Source organism: Camelus ferus, chromosome 2 (assembly GCF_009834535.1).
Source record: "Camelus ferus isolate YT-003-E chromosome 2, BCGSAC_Cfer_1.0, whole genome shotgun sequence".
NCBI lineage: Eukaryota > Metazoa > Chordata > Mammalia > Artiodactyla > Camelidae > Camelus > Camelus ferus.
Genome location: NC_045697.1, coordinates 194,030 through 216,562, shown reverse-complemented (window position 1 = coordinate 216,562; position 22,533 = coordinate 194,030). Strand labels below are relative to the sequence as shown.

The window sequence follows — 22,533 nt, the reverse complement described above, 5'->3', positions numbered from 1 at the left end:
CCTCACACGCTCCTTGTTAGGATGTGTTAAAGTTTTCATCAGTTGCGTGGACAAGCCCCTGTCCCTGTGCTACTGACCACGACACACTGGTCTCATCACCCGAACGAGCAGCCCCAGGGCTGAGATGCTACGTCACACGTGCAGCCAGAGAACGGGGCGCCCTGTCCACATTCTTTCTGTCGCGAGTGTATGGGTTAGGGTCTCCCGAATCTTCTTGAGTAACAGCTGAGTACAGACATTTCCCTGTTTCTGACACTAATAAGACAATTCTGTTTCATCATAAAGTATGATTGCTGTAGCTTTCAAGTTAAGACACCAATAAAAAGTTCTGTAGATGGGACTTTATCAAATTCTTCCACGGCATCTCCGTGATTATTTAGTTTTCCTTTAATCTGAAAATGTAGCAAGTGACACATGAACAGACCCCTGCATGTTACATTTTCACCATCTTTTGATGCCCTGCAATTCCATTTTCTTTTGCATAATGTCCACACATGCACGGAAGACGCCCGGCCTCACGCGCCTCGCGTGACCACCTGGGCAGTGGGCTGAGGATGCCCATGGTGGGTGGAGGGCAAACTTTAACCTTTTTACACTTCAAATGTTCTACAGTGAGTGTGTATTACCTTGTCAATTAAAAAAAGAGGGAAAAGGAAAGAGTTGGAGGAAAGAACTAAGAAAGCTGTGGACACGCTAGCGTCTCCGGCCTCCTCCGGGGCTTCAGGGGAGGGCACCGGGGGTCCCCGGGGCCCCTCTGCCCACCTGCTCGTCGCTGCGGTGGTAATCGCTGTCCTCTTCCGGCTTCTCTTCCGCTGCTTCTTTGTTCGAACTGTCATCTGCTTTGGTTTCTCCTTGTAGCGAAAATAGAAAATACTGCATCATCAAACCCCAAATACCCCCCCAGCGATTTCAGCTCCACAGCGCACTCAAAACGCTACAAAAGCCCCGGTAATAACAGTCTGCATGTCCAAGAGTCAGGGGCCCGAGACATGTCTCTAGAACGCGGCGTCCTGAATGATGGGGCCCAGAGGAGCCCCCACCGCCCCGTTCCTCCCCCCACCGCTCAGTGCCTCAACGTGCCCCGCTAAACAGCGCACGACTCCTAGAACTTGCGTTGTCCCAGCTCCGCTTTTGAAACGAAGACCCCACCTCGGGAGAGCAGCGGGGACAGGACTCCGGGGTCCCTGGCTGCCTCGTGGCCTCGCCTCCCCAGGGTCCCGCGAGCCCCCACCAGGCTGCCAGCCGGGGCCTCCCCCTCCTTCTCAGAGTGTTAGAGGCACAGGGCAGACCGAAACCCCAGGAATCTGTGTGGTCCACTAGAAAAATACCACGGCATCAAAGATTTCAGAAAGTTGTTATGATGTGTTCAGATTTTAAAGCACTGTTAATTTTACATCAAAGCCAAAAGGGTGTTTTGCCTATCCTGCAGTAAAACAGACGGAACTAAGAGTCCTGGGACGTCCTGTGGTCCCCGTGCGCCCCACCTCCAGGCACTGCCGGGGCCCCCGGGCCTCCCCTCACTCGACCTACCACTCAGCCCCTCTGTCCGCCAGTGCTTCTCAGTCTCAGCCTCAGCACCGGGGGCGGCCTGACCCCCGCCCACAGGGGAGGTGAGCAGGGCTCCCAAGTAAGACGACCACTCACCACTCCGATGGGAATCTAAGTGTGGTTTCGCAGAACAGGCCTCCCCCTTCATGTCTCCAGGCACTTCCAGGCCTAATTTGTGGTAGAATTCCCTCTGTTTTCTCATTTCCGCTATTAAAAATTAACATACAATCCTTAATCTTAAGTAGGCAATGGTTACATTAAAATGCTCACAAACATCACAGGAAGGAAATCGCAGACCTGGATCACAAGGTTTTGAAGCTGCTACTGACGAGAAAGTAACAAATCTGGACACCGCTCATAGAATTTCGGGGCAGTGGCCAGCTGCGGCCAGTGGGAAGCGCCAGGGAGTGGGAACCCCTATCGCCCGGACGTACTGGGCCCTGGCAGCGCCCGCCATGCAGACCCGGGGCTGCGGGGCCAGGAAGAGAGGACATGGTTTCAACCCTCAGGCCGGTGTCCAGGACTGAGCCATCATCTGTCCCTGGCAGTGGGTCAGGAAGCCTCACCGCTGGCCTGTCAGACCCCCCATCTCGCTGACCACTGGGCAGCCGGCCAGGGGACCTGGCCTAGCAGCCCCACCCCTACAGCGCAGCCCAGCGACCTGAGGTGCCGCTGGTTCTCCCGACTCCGTGCACAGCCACACTGGATCCTCCTGGGACAGAGACATCTCGGAGCAAGCAAAGGGGCGCCGGAGTTCACATCGTCTGCACACCTGCTGTGGGGCCGCCCTGGTGTCCAGGAATAGCTGTCACAGCTCGCTTGAACCGCCCACCACAGGGAGAGGGTCCCCACCCGAGGGGGTGACGGTCACCACGCCACCTCCTGCGAGCACTCAGCCTTGCTGCAGGCTGCACCCAAGCGTGACCCGGGAAAGGCCAACTCCGGGACCCAAGGTGGCTACTAACCGACGTTTAGCCGATGCTCCGCCTGTGACTCCACGCCCCATCCCGTGATGAAGCCTCAGTCGTGGCTCAGGGCCACACGCAGGCAGCCAAGGAAATTCAAACTCAGCTCAAACCAGCAACCTACAAATCACGCCGCAGGAAGCATTCATGTGCATCTGAGCCAGTGAGCTTGGCTGCGCTGACACCTGCTCGTCTGCCTTCTCCTAAAACCATGAGTCTAGAGAGGGCCAGAAACCCGCCTGCTGGACCTACAGACGCCAGAACACCCAGCTGTGCAGGGACAGAGGTCGTGGGAGAGTCGGAGCCGCGGGCCAGCCCGGAGTGACGGGAACACTGGGGCTAAAATGATGAGTCTGGAAAGTTGGATTAGCCTGAAATTATTCCCTTAAATAAGCAGAAACACAGGCACAGGATCGAAGGCCTGAATCGCACTGCCTGAGGCCGTGAGCCCATCTCCATGGTCTCCACAAGGGGTGGTGAACTCCGGGGCGGCAGCCCCGCTGACTGAGGCAGAAGGTGCAGCGACGCGGCATCAGACAAGCTGCTCACCCTGCCTGCTCACGTCCCGTCTGCGTGTCACGGCCTGATTCAGCCTTGTCACCGTCACTGTGCTGGTCATGGCGTCTGTGACCAGGGATCTCTGGTGTCACGGCAGCGACCTGCTGAAGGCTCGGTGGAGGCGGGCGGTTTTCAGCAATAAACTGTTCTGATCAAAGGGTGGCCCCCGCAGGCTGTAACAGATCAGCGTCGTGTGAACAAAACTTCCAGCCGCACCGGGAAACCAGAAACTCCGCATCCGCTTTGCTGGTCCACGGAACCGCGGCGTCCACGTCCCCGGGGCGCCTGTGGTGGGAGTCACAGCCGCCGCACGTGTGCCCGAGCTCAGGCCGCCGCCCTCGTCCTTCGGTGCTGCTCTGCCTCCCACCCCGTTCTGTCCTTTGTGGTTGTCGCTGAGCGTTTTACAAGGTCCCATCTCCTCTCCTCTCTCGGCGCGGCGGTCATACTGCTTTTCTCTGCTGTCTGTAGTGGTTGCCCTGGAGTTTGCAGTGCCCGTCACTGCTGACCGAGTCCACTGCAGGTGGCATCTGAGCGCTTCCCAGGCAGTGGGTGTGCTGTGTGCTTCCACAGGCGTAAACCCCGACTCCTCCCTCCTGGGCCTTGTGTCGCTGGTCACTTTGCTCGTCCCCCCGGCACGTCTAAGCACGTGTGTACGCACGTCTAAGCACGTGTGTACACACGTGCAGTGTGTATCTAAGCACTCATGTCGGGTGCAGCGTCACCATTATCAGTTTGAACAAAAAGTTACTTATTAAATTAAAAACAAGAAAGGGAAACAACAAGGACCTGCCGTATGGCACAGGGAACTACATTCAATTTCCGGTCACAGCATGTAATGGAAGAGACCCTGAAAAGAAAGTGTGTGTGTGTGTGTGTGTGTGTGTGTGTGTGTAACCGAATCACTGTAAACCAACTACACTTCAATTAAAACAAACAAACAAAAGAGCACCTGGGAAAAACAGGACGAGAAAAGGAAACGTTTTTATTTGATCTTCATTGATCCCTCCTTCGATGCTCTTCTGTTCCCTACGGAGATCTGAGTTTCTGCCCCTCATCCTTCTTTCTGAGGGGCTTCTTCAACAACATCTCCAGAAGGCGGGTCTTCTGGCCACAGGTTGCCTGAGTTTTTGTTAGAAAGTCTTTATTTATCTTCTGTTGGAGGGTAGCTCCTCAGGCAGAGAATCCTGGGCTGCTGGCTTTTTCTCCCGACCCTGTGAACAGTTCACTTCCCTCTCGCTTGGTTTCCAGGAGAAGTCGGATGTGTAACTCTTCTCTTGGTTGCTCTGCAGGTAAAGCGCCCCCGCCCCCGGCTTCTCTCAGGATTTCTTCTTTCCTTGATTTTCTGTAATTTGAAACTGTCACGGCTGGTGTAGTTTCCCTGCACATATCCTGCCTGGTGTTCTCTGAGCTTCCCGGATCTGTGCTTTGGTGTCTGATGCTACTTTGGGGAAAGTGTCGGTCATACTGTTTCAGGGCTCCTTCAGGCCCTTCCTCTCTCTCTTCTGGAGTTCCCGCCACGTGCCTGTGACACCTTCTGAGGTCGCCCCGCGGCCCCTTTGCTCTTCAGTTTTCGGGGTCTGTACCGAGAGGCCCTCTAGCTCAGAGTCTCCCCTGGGCTGTGTCCAGTCCACTCAGCCTGTCAAACAGAGCCTTCGTTTCTGTGTTTTCACCGCCGGCGCTCCTCCTTGGTTCTCTCAGAGGGTGTCCACCTCTGCTCACGCTGCCTGGTGTCGGGCTGGGCTCATTAGAAACATCACCTGGGCTTCCGCGAAAGCTGACCTCTGAAGCGACTCAGGGTGTGGCCTGGCTAAAGGTGCGTCTTTCCATTCGGGAAAAACTTCAGTCAGCCCTTCGCTCAACCCCTCTGCCCCCCAGATAAACCACCACCGCGAAGGCTCTGAAGTACAGTGCGGAGGGAAAGCTGGGATATTCAGCTTTCAATTCTCACAGAAATTCACTCAAGTGAATTACATCCAAAAGAGTGATGTCAACAGCTTGGTTCAGAAGGTATGAAAGACCGAAGTATTTCTGCGCGGAGCCGGCTGACGAGAAACGTGATGAGCTTTCGTCGAAAACCTTAATTTTCACGTTTGGCTTATTTGTGCAACTAAGCATTTCACTGACCCACATGTATTTTACCAACACTGGCTGTAACATTCTTAGCAGATCCCGCTTCGTCCTGTACCGATCAGCATTTCCTCAATTTCCCTGAAAACCCTCGCCGGCGGCTGAGTCCTACAGACTGCACAGGGCAGACCCTCCCATCATCTCAAACCCACCGTGCGCACAGCAAGCAGACGCAGGGGCGCCCAGCGCCCAGGAGCCCCCAGCCACCCGCCTGCTGTTCCCGACAGCCCCTGCCCGCCCCGCCTGCTCTGCACAGACCCCTCAGCTGCTGCAGTGTTTCATTAGCTCCTCATCCGTAAATGATTCTCCTAGTCTGACTAACAGATGAGCCCATCAGAAACTTACTTTGATTGCACTTTTATGCTCTTTTTTATTTTTGTGAAGAAATTCTGCTGTGATGAGACATTCCATTTTAAATTTTCGATTCTTTCCAAAAGTTGCTTCCTCTGAGTGGTCTGGTCTGATGCCAACACATCTTATACCCTTGTATTTCAGCACAGACGTAGCATCAGCGCAAGACAAACAATTTGCTTCCACAGCTGACAAGGACAATCCTGTAGCAAAACCGTCCACACGTCCCTGTGGCAGAAAAGCTGGAGGCCTCCATCCCCGCTTCCCTGCTCTGCTGGTTTGCACATGGCCGGTGCTGGCGCTGGAACAGTCTGACCCGCAACACGGCTCTGGGCTGGCGGTCAGATTACCACTGTGCCGTTGAGTGTGACACAGACATGCGTCACCAGGCGGGGCTGTGTTCCCACAAACTGTTCTTGGACATTTCAGCTCGTGAAATTGTCACATCACAAAATACCATTTAAAAAAAAATTTTCCAACTATTTAAAAATGTACAAAGCACTCTTAGCTCCAGAGCCACACACAGACAGGAGGGGCTGATCTGGTCTGTGGCCACAGTTTGCTGACTCCTGTCTTGCCAGGGCACAGAGGCAGAGGAAGAGCAACGCAGATAGTGGCTGAAGCAGTTCCCCTTCCAAAGCAACGCCACAGGTGTGTTCACTGAAGTCACAGACGTCCACACCGTCTGTAGAAGGGTATTCCCTGAGCCCCTCCCTTACGTTAGAGCAAAACTGAGACACACCTAAGTGTCTGTTGGGAGAGGTGAGACGGACAGTCCATGCAGAGGGAGGGACGCGAGGGGCAGCGTGACGCACTGACAACTTGATCGAGTTTATAGGTAAAGATGTGGCCTCTGGCAAAAGAGGTTTTTAAAAAACTATAGAAACAAAAACAACAAATGATGAAAAACTAGTTTCCCGTCAAAAAGGTCTCATCTACAAGGGAACAGAAAAATGGAGCCAGCCAGCAACCCACTGAGTCCACAAAGCCGCTGATTTTATTTCCCAAAACGTGTGGGAGGCTGGATGCCACGAACAGGCCTGGTCACAGGGGAACAGCTCAAAGGGGCTGTGGAGGGCAGGCCGCCACTCTCCAAGACACGCCCCGGCACATCACTGCTCCGTCTCTCCGCCAGACATCAGGGTGAAACGCACCTGGCTCGTCGGGAGGACTCGAGAGAGGCCCTGTCTGGGAGGCCAGCTTTACAACGTTGTCACGACAAAACCAAAGCTGCAGACAGCCTGCGATGTCCAGAGACATCGGTCCCGCTGTTAAGGATTTCAAAGTTATAATGATCTTTAAAAGAGCAACAAAGGACTGAGAGTTTGAGAAGTAGAGAAACCAATCACTTGCCTACCCAGAAAATACCCTGGTCTGAGGGCAGAGCTCGGGCTGCCCTGGGCATCAGAGCATGAACTTGGAGAATTCTGGAATCTCTACAATTTCTCCCTGGCACGTGGCGTTACCCGCTACCACGCTGGGCTGTTGACAGGGTGGGGTGATGCCTGCACAGACTTGTTCGAGACGTGGGCAGGGTCTTCACACTTGCACCGCTCCCTCCATAAGCAAGGGCTCTGCTAATGACACGTCTTCGTGCACCCCATGCGCCAATGACTGGCCTGAGGTGCTGCTGCCCAGGCCCTGCCGGCTGGCTCCAGGGGGCCAAGGTGCCAGGTGCCCGCTGGCCGAGGGGGGAGAGGTTTTGAGCTTCAAAAAGGACAGTGACTGCAATAAACTGCGACCACGTACATGTTCAAGCCATCTGACTGCAGCCAGAGTGGCTGGGAAACCAACTCACACTCTGTAAACAAATATAGGAAAACCTCACACATTTGCTCTGTGTTTCCGTTTCCGTACAGAGAGGAAGGACCTCAGGGAAACCAAGGAGAGACTGCGTCTTCATGGAAGCATCCCTCATCAATGGAGAAGGAAAACAGACTGGAGGGCAGGCTGTGCGGCCATGAGGAATCCCGGCTGCGGCTCTGCGGGGCCTGGCGGCCAGGATCACCCACGGGGGGGGGGGGGGCCCGACCTGATGGAACAACTGCCTGGAGCACCACGGGGAGTTAGCTTGGAAAACGTGCGCCGGAGTCCGATCGGGCCTCTCGATCCCACCAGCTTATGGGACAGGGGTCTTTAGGGACCGCAGAGGGGCCACGGCGGCCCGACCTGGATGCTGACAGACACAAACTAGACCCCGGGGGACGGTGGGGCGCCTACACCGACCAGGATGGTGGTTCCGGGTTCTGAGGAGAATCCTCTTTGGGGACACAAATGGCAATGTATACAGATGAAGTAAGAGATGGGCGGGGGGTGGGGTGGGCAGAGAAACAGGCCTCACCGCAAGGTGGCGACTCCTGACCCTGGGTGGCAAAGGCGTGGGGTTCTTCTCGAGATTTTTGCCTTCTGCATGTTTTAAATACCCTACAATAATTTTTAAAGGTTTCAGAATTTTATCTTCATGCATTCTTTGCCTTTTTCCAGAAATAAAAAACCCTTCAGATATCAAAAGATTTGTTCCTATCTACATTTACTCAGGAGATTTAAACTCTTGTATGAATGAATTCCGTGAACACTGAAAGAAGACAGTATTACTCCCTAAGTTACGTACTGAAGGCCAGTTGTAACATCTGTTGACCTACCACAGGAAGCTGTATTTTAAATAAATTATCACCTTCTTCTGAAACAACAATGAGAAAACACAGCCCAAATGAATTCCTCACATCGCTTATCTCCGGAAGAAAGCTGCGGCTAGGTTTTACTGGCTGGCACTGCCTCACCAGCCACCACCCACACCGGACGGGATTCTGAGGCCGCCGGCCCCCTCACCAAGAGCAGGACAGTGTCTGTGTGCAGCACTGTGGGCAAGTTTTAAAAAGAACAGCCACTTCCACTTTCAGGGCGTTCAGACTACACAGTATTTCTTTTTAATTCTTGTGAGATTCGGCAATAAATAGTCAAGCTTTACTGACGCGCTCCTGGCTGCACCTCCGCCCCAGCTCCCTGCTGCACCCCCACCGCCCAAGCACCGCCCAAGCACCAGCTGTGCCGTCCTGAACGAAGGGGCGGAGGCGTGAGAGACAAGGGAGCTCAGGGCAGGGATGAGCGTGAAGGTGGTGTGGCCAGAAGGGCCCTGCAGTCAGAGAAAAGCCCTCGGAGGCCATGCTGCAGACATGGGGGTCTGTGGGCGCTCTGACACTTACCTTCTTGGAGGCCTGGGACCAGTTTGTAAACAATATCCTGCATGGTCCTGTCATGACTGGCAAAAAAACACAACAGGTGGGTTAGCTCGAAATGGCAATTCTGTAACTCACACATTTTCCACCCAACAGTGTCAAACTCCACAATCACAAATTTGGAGTTTTGGTTGAATTTTGCTTCCAGTTTGCACTTAAAAAGTCTGTGTTAGGAAGAATTACATGTAGCCTGAATTAACGCATCATTTAATTTGGGTTCTAGATGCTTACGAACATTCCAAACAATGACACAGACAAGACCCTTTTGGTGACGAGGGCTCTCTGCCCGCTGGGCTTGCCAACCTCTGACAGACGCCAGGCTCCGAGGGTCCCCGGGTCCTGTGGAGCGCCGGGTCAGAGAGGGCTTCTCCAACTTTCCTGACCGTGATCCTTGCTGAGCAGCACATTTCGCGTCACGGGTAACACGCACACACACAGACGTGCAGACACCGCGGACCTTCAGTACCCGTGGTACCCTCACTGTTTCCTACTGACCCCACCGGCTCCTCGTAAAGCTCACCCCCCCACACAAGGATGGGGCGCCAGGCAGAACCGCTGCCCCACTGCTCAACATCTGGGCCCCCAAGCCTGGCGAGGGCCCACAGTGGAGGGTCTGGGGGAATCTCTTGTCAGGGAACTGCAAGCTGGGGAGGGAACATTCCTCCCGGGGCCAGCCCCACCCAGGCCCCTGGTGTGGGAGCCCCTGAAACGGCCCCACGCCTACTCCGAGCTAGAGGCTACACCCCTCACCTCTTCACGGTCCATGGTCTCCACCAGCCCACAAGACAGAAGCTCTCGGCTGTAAGAGGGGCCTGAGGGGTGCAGGGCTGCCTCACTGACCCCCAGACCCTGAGAGCTCTCCTCCTGTCCTCAGTCACGGTCTGGGTCTGTGAGTGCAGACGCCAGGCCCTGCTACCACCCCCCTCACTGCCCTACCCTGAAGCTGGAGGCCTCCCAGGCAACTGCGGGGTCTGGGCGGAGCAGAAGGCCACATCAGGAACAAGGCTCTGAACCAGCCTGGTACGATGGGTGCTACCAGATGACCACTCTGGCCAGATGACCACTCCAACTGGATGACCACTCTGGCCAGATGACCACTCCGGGCCTGTGTGGTTCTGGCCACAAGGGTCGAGGGACAGGGTTACCAGGAAAGAGCCACCCCGAAGGCCAGGTGTAGCCGGGGAGGCACGTGGCTCACGGCCCGGCACCTGAGAGCCCACAGTGGAGGCCTCCAGCGTGGGGAGCAGGGGAGTCAAGACGAGGCACAGAGAGGATGGGCCCGGGCTCTGGGGCTGCGAGCGGCCTCCCTCTGCAGAGCGTTTCGCTTCTCCCACGTCTCTAAGGCCTCCCGCGGGCACACAGGACACACCAGTGCATCCGGAGAGACCAGCACACGGGCCTCTCCTCCTGAACCCACGCGTGAGTGGCTCTACTTCCTTCCACAGCCCCTAATCTGCCCGAGGGCCACAGGCCAAAACTCCCGCCTCTGTGGCCTGACTCACGGCCCCCAGGACCCCGGGGGTGGCACAGGGGCCGAGATCCTTGGTAGAAAGGCGGGTCCCAGGGCCGCTGCCACTGCAGAGGAAACCACAGCCAGGCCAGCGGGTCCTGAGGTCTCTCAAAGGGTCGGACTCAGGTTTTTGGGGCAGCAGAAGCCCTGCGGGCCACTCACCCGATGTACTGCAGGGGGTGGCTCTGGTGGATGACGATCCTGCAGGTGGGGCAGGTGTTGTTCTCCTCCAGGTACTTCACCAGGCAGCTCCGGCAGACTGCGGGGCGGGGGGGAGGCGAGCCCAGTGTCAGAGGGGAGGGGGCGCAGGCTGAGGCCACAGGGACCCCGCAACCCCGCAGCACTCTGATGAGGCGCCTGCCTCCGCCCACGTGACAGAGCTGAGGCTCAGGACCCAGGAGGGAGAGAAATCCCAGTGGGGATGCGGGACCAGAAGACGCATCTTCAGCGGCCCGTGTGGACACTCGTGCCGGGGCTAATTCCTCAAGCTAAAAGACCACCCAAGTTTCTTCATAAAACAAAATGAGACAAAATTCAACGAAATAAAATAAAATATTGCCAGCCGATATCCAAAAATTGAATTAACTTTAAAATAAAGATTTGATCAAAACTGGCAAATCTTTGATTTTCTACAGTGAAAATACAAGATCAGTCATTGGCGTTAAGGGTAAAGACCCGTCCAGGGAAATGCCCTGGACCTCTGCAGGTGGGCTCCTCACCAGCGTCCTCACAGATGAGCCCCAAGTAAACTGGGGTCTACAGACAGGTGAGGCGGCGCTCTGCACAAGCTACATGTCTAAAACCAAGCCAGGCGGCCGGCCGCAAGGAGGACACCAGGCTCCTTGTTTAAAACACCTACAGCGTTAGCCTGGAAACTGCAAAAATAAACACTGCTCTCCACTGGGAAGGAACATTCTGTCACTCCACACACGACGGTTCGGCTGTTACGTCGGAACACCTCGCTGCTCCCGGTGCTGCTTCGGCTGCCTCACCCGACATCTCTGCTGAAGCAACTTCACGCCGTTTTTCTCCTTCACCTTCAGGACCTCCTAACCCCACTGCCTGCTTTGTGCTGGAGCTAAAAGCTTCTGGTAAAAAAGCCAAAGTACCAAGTAGCACACAGAACATTCTGCACGTACATGTGTGAAGACACTCGGTCACCGTGGTGGCGTCGATGAGATACCCGCTGCACAGGCGGCAGGTGATGTGGGCGTTTATGTCCCAGAGTTTAATCTTTCTGGTCAACATCTTTGGCTTCTGCAAGAGAGACACGTGTATTAACTGGTATCTGAAATTCTCTAATGGGTCTCAACAAAGGTTCAGGTTCAGTGTAAAGAGTTACAGTCTGACCGGGAGGAGCGCAGGTGAGGAGGCCTGAGGCAGGGTGCATGCAGGCCCTGGGGCGTGGCCTCCACCTGTGAGGCCTCTGTCCTCACTGCAGCCGACCGCCTCCCGGAGGACGACTGGGACTGTCCTCTCCCCGCCCCCGAGCAGTGCTCGCCGAGGGGCCCGTAACAAGCACTCGGCAAGCACTCTTTCCTAAAACCCCTGTGGCACTGCCCTCTTTCCGAGCCCCCACCCTCTCCTCCTGCTCGGAACCGAGCAAGGTCAGCTGGGGAGCTGGATGGAAGGTCTGTGGAGCTGCGGGAGGAGGGGCCAGGGAGCAGGCAGGCCTCGCTGGGCCTCGGTAAGGGGCTGAGGGGTCTGCTGGAGCTTCTGGGCCCTCCGTGAAGGTGACCACAGGGAGCAGGCAAGGTCCCCGCCCACTGGGGGAAGCACAGCACACACATGACATCACAGAAGTCCAAGCATGTGCCCCAGAGTGTGGACACCTTTTCCCCGCCCAGGTGGCCGGGGGTGCCCCTGAGCTGTGGCAGCTCTGACCGTCTCTCCAGCTGGACCGCAGGCTCATGAGGCTTTGTCTGGCCTGATACAGTGTGTGCCAGGAAGCAGAGGAAGGGCTCTCCCCGGAGCCCTCAGCAGGTCTGGGACCTCTGGCCTGCAGCGCCGGTAGGTGAGAGGCCTGCATGGCTTCAGCCACTAGGTTCCTGGTGATCGGCTGCAGCAGAGGTAGGAGACTCGCCTGAATGCTGACACCGAGCAGGATCCGAGGACAAGCTTCAAGACGAGCATCCCCAACAGGGCTGCACAGACAGAAATGCACTGCCTCCAGGAGACAGAGGCACAGACCTAGGAGGGCCCAAGGCTCCACCGGGGTGCAGGCTCAGCCTCGGCCAGTGGCCACAGTGCAGGCGGCTCGCGGGCTGCCCCGCAGACACGCTTGCGTCCAGTGCTGTTTAAGAAAAGGCAAAGGAAAGGAGACCTCTGGGCGGACGAGGCCTCTCGGCCTGAGAGGCAGTGCAGGGCCCGGAGGGGAGGGGCTGCCAGGAGATGATCTCGTCACCTGGGCAGAAACCCACCAGAACCAACCGTCAGAGCAAACTGAGGTGGTCAGCAAGGCTGCAGACTCAGTGCACTTAGAGAAGGAGCAGTGACGCGCTAGGTCCAGGCAGTGAGGCAGGAGGCAGGCACGTGTGCTCGCTTACCCGGGTCTGCCCTCCCCTCGAGCACAGGAGCAGACGCGGCCACCACCAGACAGGAGAGACTGGAGGGGCTCGGTGGGAGGGGCTCTCACGGGGGCTCGACTGGCCTGGGATCTGTGAGGAGGGCCAGGCTCGCCGGCGGAGCAGGAAGCGCTGGGAACAAGCACTCAGAGGACAGAAGCCCTGGAGCCGCTCCCAAGCAGAGCAAAGCAGCACAGGAGTGCGCCCACTGGGGACGTTCCTCCATAGCCGCCCTGACCGGGCCCAGCACCCGGCCCCATCTTGGGGGTGCTGTTCACACACGAGACACACTCACACCCACCACCAACCCAACAGCCAGACCAGAACCAAACCAGCTCCAAATTCACGCAGACCCGGGGCCGGGCTCCACGCCTCCTTTGCGGAGGTGGGGGCGGGGGCGAGGGTGGGGTGGACTCACCCACCCACCTCCCAGCTCTGTCTGCTGAGGGGGCCTAGGAGTGACCACTCCTGGGTGGCCCCGGGGCCTCCTGTGCACACATCACTGTCCGTATGAGGAGCTGGTGCAGCCTGGACACGCGGACGACCCAGGGCTGGACAAGGGGCCGCTGTGCTCAGGCTGGGGACAACTGTCGCCACTACTTGTAACCAACGGAGCAACACAAGGCCTGTAAGGCCACACAGACGGACAGGCAGACAAGCAAGGGACACCCTTCCTCACAGACGAGTGTGGGCCGACAGACAGGAGGGGACTGTGAGGTCACCCCAAGACAGCACCTGCAGTGACCCACTCAGGGACACTGGTGAGCAGCCAGAGGAGCCATACAGTCTCCAAGGACCCCCGCTGGACACCTGCAGCTGCAAGGGAGGCGGGGCCTCAGGCGGGAGCCGCATGCCCAGGAGGACACACCCCCTTGCGGGAGCCCGCAGGGACGGCAAACAAGCCCCGAGTAGGTGAGGTCCCTCCGTAACACCGTCAGGGGCACAGGGACCAGGAAAGACGAAGCACCTGCTGACGGCCAGCCAAGACCGGCCTGGAAGAGGGGCCCTGCTCGGTAACCACCCACAGTCAGAGGCTGGGGCTCTGCCGGCCTCGGGCGCAGGAGCAGCTGCGCTCAGCTGGGACCCTGTCACCACCACCTCAGGAGGGTCCCATCCAGCCCCCTCGCTCTCAGGCTCTGCACAGCATCCGACACCAGACACCAGACACCGACACCGCACACTGAGTGGGGCCCACCTGGACTGGACTGGGGCAGAGGCTCAAGGCTGCCTGTCCTGTGCCCTCCACAAAACTGCAGGCCCGGGCCCGGCCCCTCAGATGCTTCCCCAGACGGCGCAGAGCAGGCCCAAGAAAGCCACGTCCCCCACCTCCGCTAGACGGCGCCGTCCCCTCCTCCTGCCTCTGCACCGGCGCTCGGGCTATGGCCATGACTCGGCGGCTCCTCATCCACCGTCCCCTCTGCGCTCTGGCTCCTCACCTCGGGGCCCTCCTTCCGTCTCTCCTCCTCTTCCCATTTCTAGCACAGAAACGGCTCCTGCTACTCACTTCCATGTCAGTCACGTGTGACACACACAGTCCTGTAAGGAAGTTCTTACCAGTACTTATGGGTGAGTCCCACGTGGCCAACAGTGCAACAGTCAATCAGAAACATCACTCAGGAGAAAATCTGAATACGCACAAGTGTTTGTGCCCCAGAGATGACACTTTGAAGGAGTTACACGGAGCCAACTTCTCCTATGGCTACAATATACTCGTGAAGTGTAATTCAAGGCAAATTTAATCAATTCGCAAGCACTGAAAGAGGAGAAAAGTCAAAGTTCAAACTGCACTCACCTGTACGCACAGCCTCGTCCTCCGCTACATGTTGAAGCCCGTGGAGACACCCGGGACCGGGGCGTCACCCACACGGGCTGTCCACGCGGAGCCCGGCCCCACTGGACCTGGAGCTTTGGCTGCTCAGTTAAATAGGTCTGTTCATTCACCTGCTTAAAACAATCAGAAGAAAAGCAAAACTGAATGACAGTAAAACACCAGCACGAACCACGGAGACACGGGCAGGTCTTGGTGGCAGCTGGGTGGCACCGAGGCCCAGGGGCTGGTGGGGGGGCAGGCAGGGACTCCACCAGATGCTCTGAGGGCTGGGGACCGCGGGGCCACGCGGCTCAGTCGGGGCCTCGGGGACCTCAGCAGGCTGCCCACTTGCCTGCCGTGCTCCCCAGGCCTGCCGGAGATCCGAGGGCTCCCACCTGGCAGGCAGGAGAGGGGCTGAGCCCGACACCACGCGAGGCGCCTGTGGTTCCACGGCAGTGGCTACCCATGACCTGGGGACAAGGGCCTGACAGAGGCTTAAGTGACGTTCGCAGTGCATCCAGTTTGTGTCACTTTTACCCTCCAAGTTTCTCCATAACTGCATGTTGTGTTAACTAGTCTTTGAAGCTCAATTAACTTCCGCAAGAAAAAGGAAGAGAGGAATGGAGACGTGGAGGAAGATAGTTATTCGGGAAGATTAAAAGGCCCTTTAACGAGAGAACAGAGATGAAGAGACATGAATGTGGGTCTAGACCAGAACTGTCCGCGGGGGTGGAAACCTCTCCACTTGCTGGCCACGCAGTGGCCACTGAGCCCTTGAATTCTGGCTACTGTGACCGTGGAATCTCTCAGTGCACTTTGCTTAATTTAGCAACACAGTACAGACTGCTGACATGCACTCTTGGACAACAGGGAACAAAAGACACACAAATCCCCGGAACCTACATTCTAACAGAGGGAGACAGACAAGGAACACAACGTGCACAGAGAGACAGATTCTCTGGACATCAGAGGTGACAAACAGCACAGGTAAGAGCAGGAAAGAGGGTCAGGAGCCCTGGTGGGGAGAACAGGGTGGTCAGGGAGGACTTCCTTGAGGAGGTGACATTTCAGTAATAACAGAATGTCATGAACAACTTTATGCTTGTAAAGTTGAAAGTTTATAGAAATTGATGAATTTCTAGAAAAATAACTCACCACAGTTGAGGCAAGTAGAAATAAACAAACTGGAAAGTTCTTTAACTCCAAGGAATCTGACTCAGGACAGTTCCATGAAACCTGCGAGCAGGGACCAATTTCACAGACACTCTCAGAGAACCAGGAGACAGTGTCTCATTGTGAGAGCAGAACTGGGGGGACAAACAGACCAAGCGTGACAATCTGACACCTTGTCCAGCATGAACAGAAGGGTCACCCAGAATGCAGTGGGCTCAATGTAAGAAATAAATCGAATTTATGACAAAAGATAAAAGAAGAGAAGTGATAAGACCTTCCCAAAGGCACACTAGAAATCATTTAATGAAATTCATCATCCATTCATGATATCTAAAAATCTCTTAGCAAATGAAGAACACAAGGAAATGTCCGCACCCGATGAAGGTTCTCCACTTAAGAGACACTAATACAGAACCCACTCCAAGGTCTGTGCCTGACGTTCAAAGCTTTGTCCCAGCAGCCCTGCAGCCGCAGCGGGGTCAGCAGGTGGGAAAGAGCCCAGCCATGTGGCAGGGGCGCAGGGAAGAAATGCATGTCCCCACTGACACAGTCCAGGGCAGGTTGGGACTGGGGTGCAGTCAGGTGACTCGACAGCAACTGCACATCAAACCAGGGAGCTTTAGTGCACGTAAACGATGTCTCCATAAAGTGTGTTTTACCCAAAAAAACCCAAAACAAAAAAACTACAACACACATCATTCCTGGGGGTGAAACTGAAAGAAAACCAAACTCCTACCTTACACCAGGCTCCCTGTTCCTCATCCTCAAAAACCAGCTCTAGGTGATGGAGACCAAATGTGAAATGCACACCTTTAAGCCTTAGGAGACATGAGGGCTCCAGCTGGCGTGGCCTGCTCCCCTGCAGGTGAGGGACCCGCCCTGCAGGTATCCTTGCCCCAGATGGCAAACCCCGCCCGTGCCCTTCAACGGAACAGGGTGCCACGACAGCCAAGCAACGAGCAAGCCAACTGCCTGCAGCTCTCATGAGGGAAAAGCTGGCCACGGTCAGACACACGTGTGGGGCTCGGACAGGCCATAGCCCCGCCCACACCAGCCACTGAGGGTGACTCCGGCTGGTAGAGCAGGCCCCGCCATCCATGGAGCCTCCTGTCCGGCCCAGTCCCGTGGACGCCTTCTCACCAAGTCTGATTTATCTCAGTTCCCTAACTGGCAGAAACTTCAAAGCTGGAAAATAACCCACCGTAAACAACCTAGTCCTGCCCCACGGCCAGTGCCGCCTGCGAAGCTAGGGAGAGGGCACAGGGCAGACACCCCGGCCCACAGGCTCTGTGACGGGGGTCTGGGCGGCCGCCTGGCAGCCACAGGGGACCGAGGTCTGAAGCTGACCGACGAGTGAGTGCCAGATGGGCCGCGTACTGGCTGCCAAGTGTCCCAGGACAATTTTTCGCTGCACGTGACATACATGCATACAATTAATTGATGTTTTATTGACACTAAAAAACATAAGACCAAATAATAATGAAACACAGCACCAGATCTGTCCCCCTTCCTGAACCAGAGGCGTGGGGGCTCACTTTCTGGCCCATTACCCTCGACACCAGTGCCGTCCACCTGTGCTGCCCAGCGCGGTGGCCGGTGTGGCTGCAGGACACAATCCCTCTCCTCCAGCCAGCACCTGAGACTCGTCCTGCCAGAGGCTAGCATGGTCAGCCCTTGGCTGGGCCCTGGGACCCTGGATGGTGACAGTTCCTGTCATTAATTTAAAACTTTACCTGAATGCCAAGAGTGGCCCCCTGTGCCCAGAGAGTGTGGTGCGTGCCAGGCAGACGCCTCCAAGAGCCCTGACAGGCCCCTGGGTGACAACGTGTCCGTCCATGACCCCAGGGGAGAGGACTCCAGAAGCCCCGCCCAGTTCTCCCAGGCCTCGCCCTACATGCCTTTTCCTTCGCTGATTTTGCTGTGAACTTCCGCTGAAATAGTCTGGAGCCCTGAGCACAAGGAGTCCTTCCGGCAGGTCACAGGAGAAATGCACACCTCGGACTCTCAGTGCCCTGGGCCTGCTGGGCCCTCGATGGGACCTGCCCTGACAAGCCCATTGCAAGCTGACCGAGGGCTGGCAGGCGGCCTCTTTCCGGCCCCGCAGCCCCACAGCACGTGCTCTTGTGGGGACCCTACTGCCCTCCCTGGGGCGGAGGGGGCAGCCTCCACACCCCTTCCCTGGTCTCCAGGCTGACCAGACCCCACTCTGGACACCGTCCTCCTGCTTCACAAGGGCACTGACCGTTCCAGCAAGCCCTTCTCGTTCCAGAACCTTCCATACCTCCCTCCCGACAGGACCCCTCCCCACAGGACCCCCCAGCCTCTCACCCCTCTCCCCCGACTTCCGTCCTCTACTCTATAGAACTGCTCTCGACAAGGTCCCAGGCCGAGGACATTACCAACCCCCCCTGTGCAAGGCCACTGCCCACCCTGCAGCCCAGTTGATCCCTCCAACCCAACACCCCAACTTCTCCCACACAGCACTGCCACCGGGGGAGGTAGGAGGTCGTGGAGACCAGCTGCGCACCAGACCCTCCCACACCACGAGGGGTTACTAACAGACCCCTGGCCCGTCTTCCCACGTCTGCAGGTCAGCTGCGTGTGACCAGCCGTGACCAGCAGGCCTGCCTGGAGGCGCCCACTCCCTCCCCTCAGGGACCCCCAGGGAGAGAACCTGCCTCCTCACACCCCCAGGGGTCATGCTTCCTTCTGTTAACATATCCTGCAAGAAACTCAAAGTTTTCCACTTACTTTTGAGTTAGTTTTGCTAAGTTATATTTTCCAGGGAAGAAGGCCATCAAATTCATTGGCACAAAATTGTTCATTGCATCCTGTGACCTCTATAAACCGCTTTACTGAAAATACTTCACAAATTAACAACTACATGCTTAAAAGGTAATATTCTGTAAGGACCGCCAAGAGCAGGACCCATCCCCGGGGACCCCCATCTTCCCAGACGACAGCCCTGAGCCCCGGGGATCAGGTGTGCACTCTTTTCCTTTGGCTCCTTTCACTCAGGTAACGGTCCTGAGATTCGCCCGTGGGGCCGTGGGGATGAACAGCTCCCCCTTTCTGTTCTGAGCAGCGTCCACCATAACTCTGGCCCACTCACCAGCAGGTGGGCATCTGCGTTGGGCATAAGCCTGCTGCGGACAGTCATGGTCACGTCTCTGGACAGACGTTTCGGACAAACGCCCACCGGGGAGGTTGTGTGCGCCTGTGGGGTCCCTTCTCCCGCTCCATCCTCCCCCACACCACACCCTCTGTCCGACATCTGTGCCCACGGCCAGTTCCTGGACAACACCACAGCTCCCATCTGGACGGCAGATCCACCCAGGACAGGCCCCCACCCCCACTCACATCATCAATTCATTCTCCGCAGACAAGTCTGACCAACACTTAGAATAGCAAACCAGATGGGTCCCTCCTGAATAAACCAATCTAAGGGACCCCGACTCCTGCCAGGCCATGCCCTCCCTCCAGGCTCCGCCCCATTCACACTGGCGTCCACACCAGCTCCATCCACGGCAGGGCCTGCCCACATATCCACGTAGTCCACATCGGCTCCACTCCCAGGGCCTCGCCCGCCTCACAGCTGTGTAAGCTCTGTTCCCCGACGGCCTGGTGCTTCAACCACCGCGTGGTGGGCAGAGACCCCGAGACTCTTGGACAGGCCACCAAACCCCAGTCCAAACCCCCAAGCTGTCACCCTCTTCAGTCACCCCCTCAGCAGAACCAAGGCTGTGTCCTCACCATGGGACACCACGCCCAGTGGAGCGCCTGCTGGGAGCCGGGGCCCAGGAAGCAAACGCTGTGGGATCAGCCAGAGCCACCCTTTCTGCCCTCACCCGGAGCTCGGGAAACCCGTCTGTCCTCATTCTCACAGAAATCACCAAACTGCCGAGCCCTCCCTGCCCGGCCTGGGCACTCCGTGCTCCTTGCTCCCCCACCGGAGGGGCTGGGCAGGCACTGTGCCCGGCCCCCGTGGCAGCGTTGGCACACGGCGGGCTCCTCACACGCCTGCTGGCGTCCTCCACCTGTCCTGCTCCTCACCCGAGCGCCATCCTGCAATGGCGCAGCGCCCAGCATGCGGCGGGACTCACACCCCGAGGGCGTCACAGGGTCTGCACTCAGGCAGACGCAGGGATTCGCCAGAACCTTGTCTGGATAAGCACACCCATACTGTGGACATCCTGGCTGGGACACTGAAATCAGGCCAAGATCACAAGAGAAAAGAAACTTTAAATGTATTTCTACAAGGCTACACATCACCATGAAAGCTTTTAAAAAATAATAAAAAGGAATAACATAGAAGTGCTTTGAATTCAGATTTTCGAGTGGGATCGCAACTTACGAGTTAGAGTCCCCGCCCACCACTCCTCCAACGGGGACCTGACCCTCCAGCAAAGGCCTCCCCGGCCCCCAGGGCACCGTGTCTCAGCCCCTCGCCCCGCCTCTGTGTGGGGTCTTGGCCCCACTCAGGGACGCTCCGCCCTGCTGCAGACCACGGGGCGTGGACCACGCTGCTCCTTCCCGATCCCCACAGCCTGGTGTGCCGACGCGTGTTGAACGAACGGACAGACAACCACCACTCGCTGACGCGGCAAAGGCTGGTGGCCACCTCTGCTGCTGAGTCTGCTCCCAACTCTCATTTCTTAAATTAAGCGTCTGCACAGGTATTTGGGTGTAACTTCATGACTGAGACAGACACCGAGGTGGGACCCCAGGACGTGTCCTCAGCAGCATCCGCGTCAGACACCTGCCAAGACCAGACCAAATGCTCCCAGGTGGAGGCCACAGGGCCCAGCCCACGCCTGCTCCAGCCTCCTCCCCGGGCCCCACCACCACGTTTACACCTCAGGTTCCTCCAGCTCAACACTCCCCAAACCCAAATTCAGAACCAGTCACCTGTGGCCCACTCGGAAGGCACGCATTTCCACACGGTATTGGCATCTCCAAGTCTCACCTGGATTTCCTACCCACCAGGGCTTGTGCCTGGTCTCAGCCGCACTGCCCGCACCCCTCGACCGTGCCATCCCCACCGGGCCATGCTCACCACTCCCAGCTCGTGGGACTCCCCTGTGTAAAGTCCTCCAAGTCTCAGAGAAAGCTAAGGCATCCGGCAGCCACTGCGGCCCCAAGCTGCTGTCCTCACTCGGACCCCCTGTGAGCTGCAGAACTTTCTAAGTGCAATCCTGCCTCACCGTCCTTGCGTTACTGTCTCTGTCAGAACATTCTCTCTCGGGTGGCCACACGGCCCCTCCCTCCCTTCCATCAAGCCTTCTCTCAAATGTCACCTTGCCAGCAAGCCTTTAGAGAACACCTTGTTTAAAATGACACACACACAGGACTCTAAGCCACCACCTTTGAACTTACAATTCACACATTTATTTTGCTATTACCAGCTCCCTACACAACAGTGTCAGCCATGTGACTGGCAACACTGAAAATTCAATAGGACGATATGATAAAGTTGAGGAAATCTTCCCAAAGGGTCGAAAAAGACAGGAAATATAAAAGATGCAACATCCAACTAACAGGTGTTTCAGAAAAAGAAAACAGAGAAGGAGCTTTGAAACACAATTTAGTATTTTACTTCTTAAGTTGGGCAACGAGCACACGGGTATTTGTATGTCATTCTCTACGCTCCTCTTGAAGACTTGGAAAAAAATTATTCGAGTTTCCCCAGTTGGAAGAATCATCAGACTGCAAGGGCCCACGTGCCAACCCACATCCAACCATGTCCTCAACCTCAAGACCCTGAGGGCACAAGGAAGGACCCGAAGTTCCGGGGGAGAGGACCCCCCCTGCCCACTGCCACGGAACAGGACTCAGAGCGTCGGACTCTTCACCTGTAGGACTGAACCCTAAAGGTCAAGGGAGCAGCTCTTTCACTGTCCTGAGGAGACAGCTTTCAGGCAGAATTCTGTATCCCAGCAAACTGCTGACCAAGTGTGAAAAGAAACTCCACAGGGCTCAGGTCACGAGTGCTAACACTCGTTCAAACTGAGCACCTGACATGTGCCCGCAGCTGTGCTCACGGGTCATGACAGGTGGGCTCGGAGCCCCAAACCCCGCCGCTAACCAGACCACTCAAACGCACCAGCAGCGAGGAGCACCTTGAAGAAGAGGATCCAGGCCGTGAAGCCAAGGGCGGTGAAGGGGCCACTTTTCACTAAGACCAGAGGAATCTGACAGGGCGGTGGGGGGGCACTGTGCAAATGGGGTGAGGGGCCCCGTGAGCCCAGTAAGACCACCACGTGGCCGGCCAAGAGACCGAGGCATCGGGATGGGGTGGGGTGGGGGGCCAAGGACAAGGGCCAAGGAGGGCACAGGCTCAGACGTGGTCCTTGAGGACGTGGGACAGGAGACAGTAACGTCGGGCAAGGTAAGGCAGGAGGGAAGATGCAATTGGAATGGAGCCTTGAAATAGACTGTATTAACATAATCACATCGATTTCCCACTCTCAGATCCAAGCTTTGGAGACGCATGAAAACATGCAGTGGGAGGGGCTGTCGAACCCCAAGATTCTACTGGCAGGCAACTGGCCAACAAGGCTGCTGGCCACAGACACGAGGCCTCTTCAGGAGAAAGACCACTCAGCCGGAACCTGGTGCCCAGAGGGCAAGCTGGGAGCCGTCTGGGTCACCCTGAGCCTGAAACTCGACCCAGGACCTCAGCTGGGAGGAC

The 22,533-nt window shown here is 56.8% G+C and overlaps 1 protein-coding gene across 4 annotated transcripts in view; it reads right to left on the bottom strand.

The window, feature by feature from the left end:
- The window catches only part of PCGF3 (polycomb group ring finger 3), a 48,312-nt gene that overhangs the window by 18,849 nt on the left and 6,930 nt on the right, over positions 1–22,533 (bottom strand). For 2 of the 4 annotated variants that reach the window (XR_004324060.1, XM_032491731.1), the window contains exons 2-7: positions 14,652–14,800; positions 11,435–11,552; positions 10,458–10,554; positions 8,753–8,808; positions 1,645–1,755; positions 763–851 (exon numbers count right to left, since the gene is read on the bottom strand). Coding sequence is in view for 3 of the 4 variants with exons in the window: in XM_032491731.1 (XP_032347622.1) it covers positions 763–851; positions 1,645–1,755; positions 8,753–8,808; positions 10,458–10,554; positions 11,435–11,543 (462 nt within the window). In the remaining variant the exon portion in view is untranslated. Of the gene's footprint in view, positions 1–762; positions 852–1,644; positions 1,756–8,752; positions 8,809–10,457; positions 10,555–11,434; positions 11,553–14,651; positions 14,804–22,533 lie in introns of all 4 variants that reach the window. The other 2 variants (XM_032491743.1, XM_032491734.1) reach the window with 2 other exon arrangements.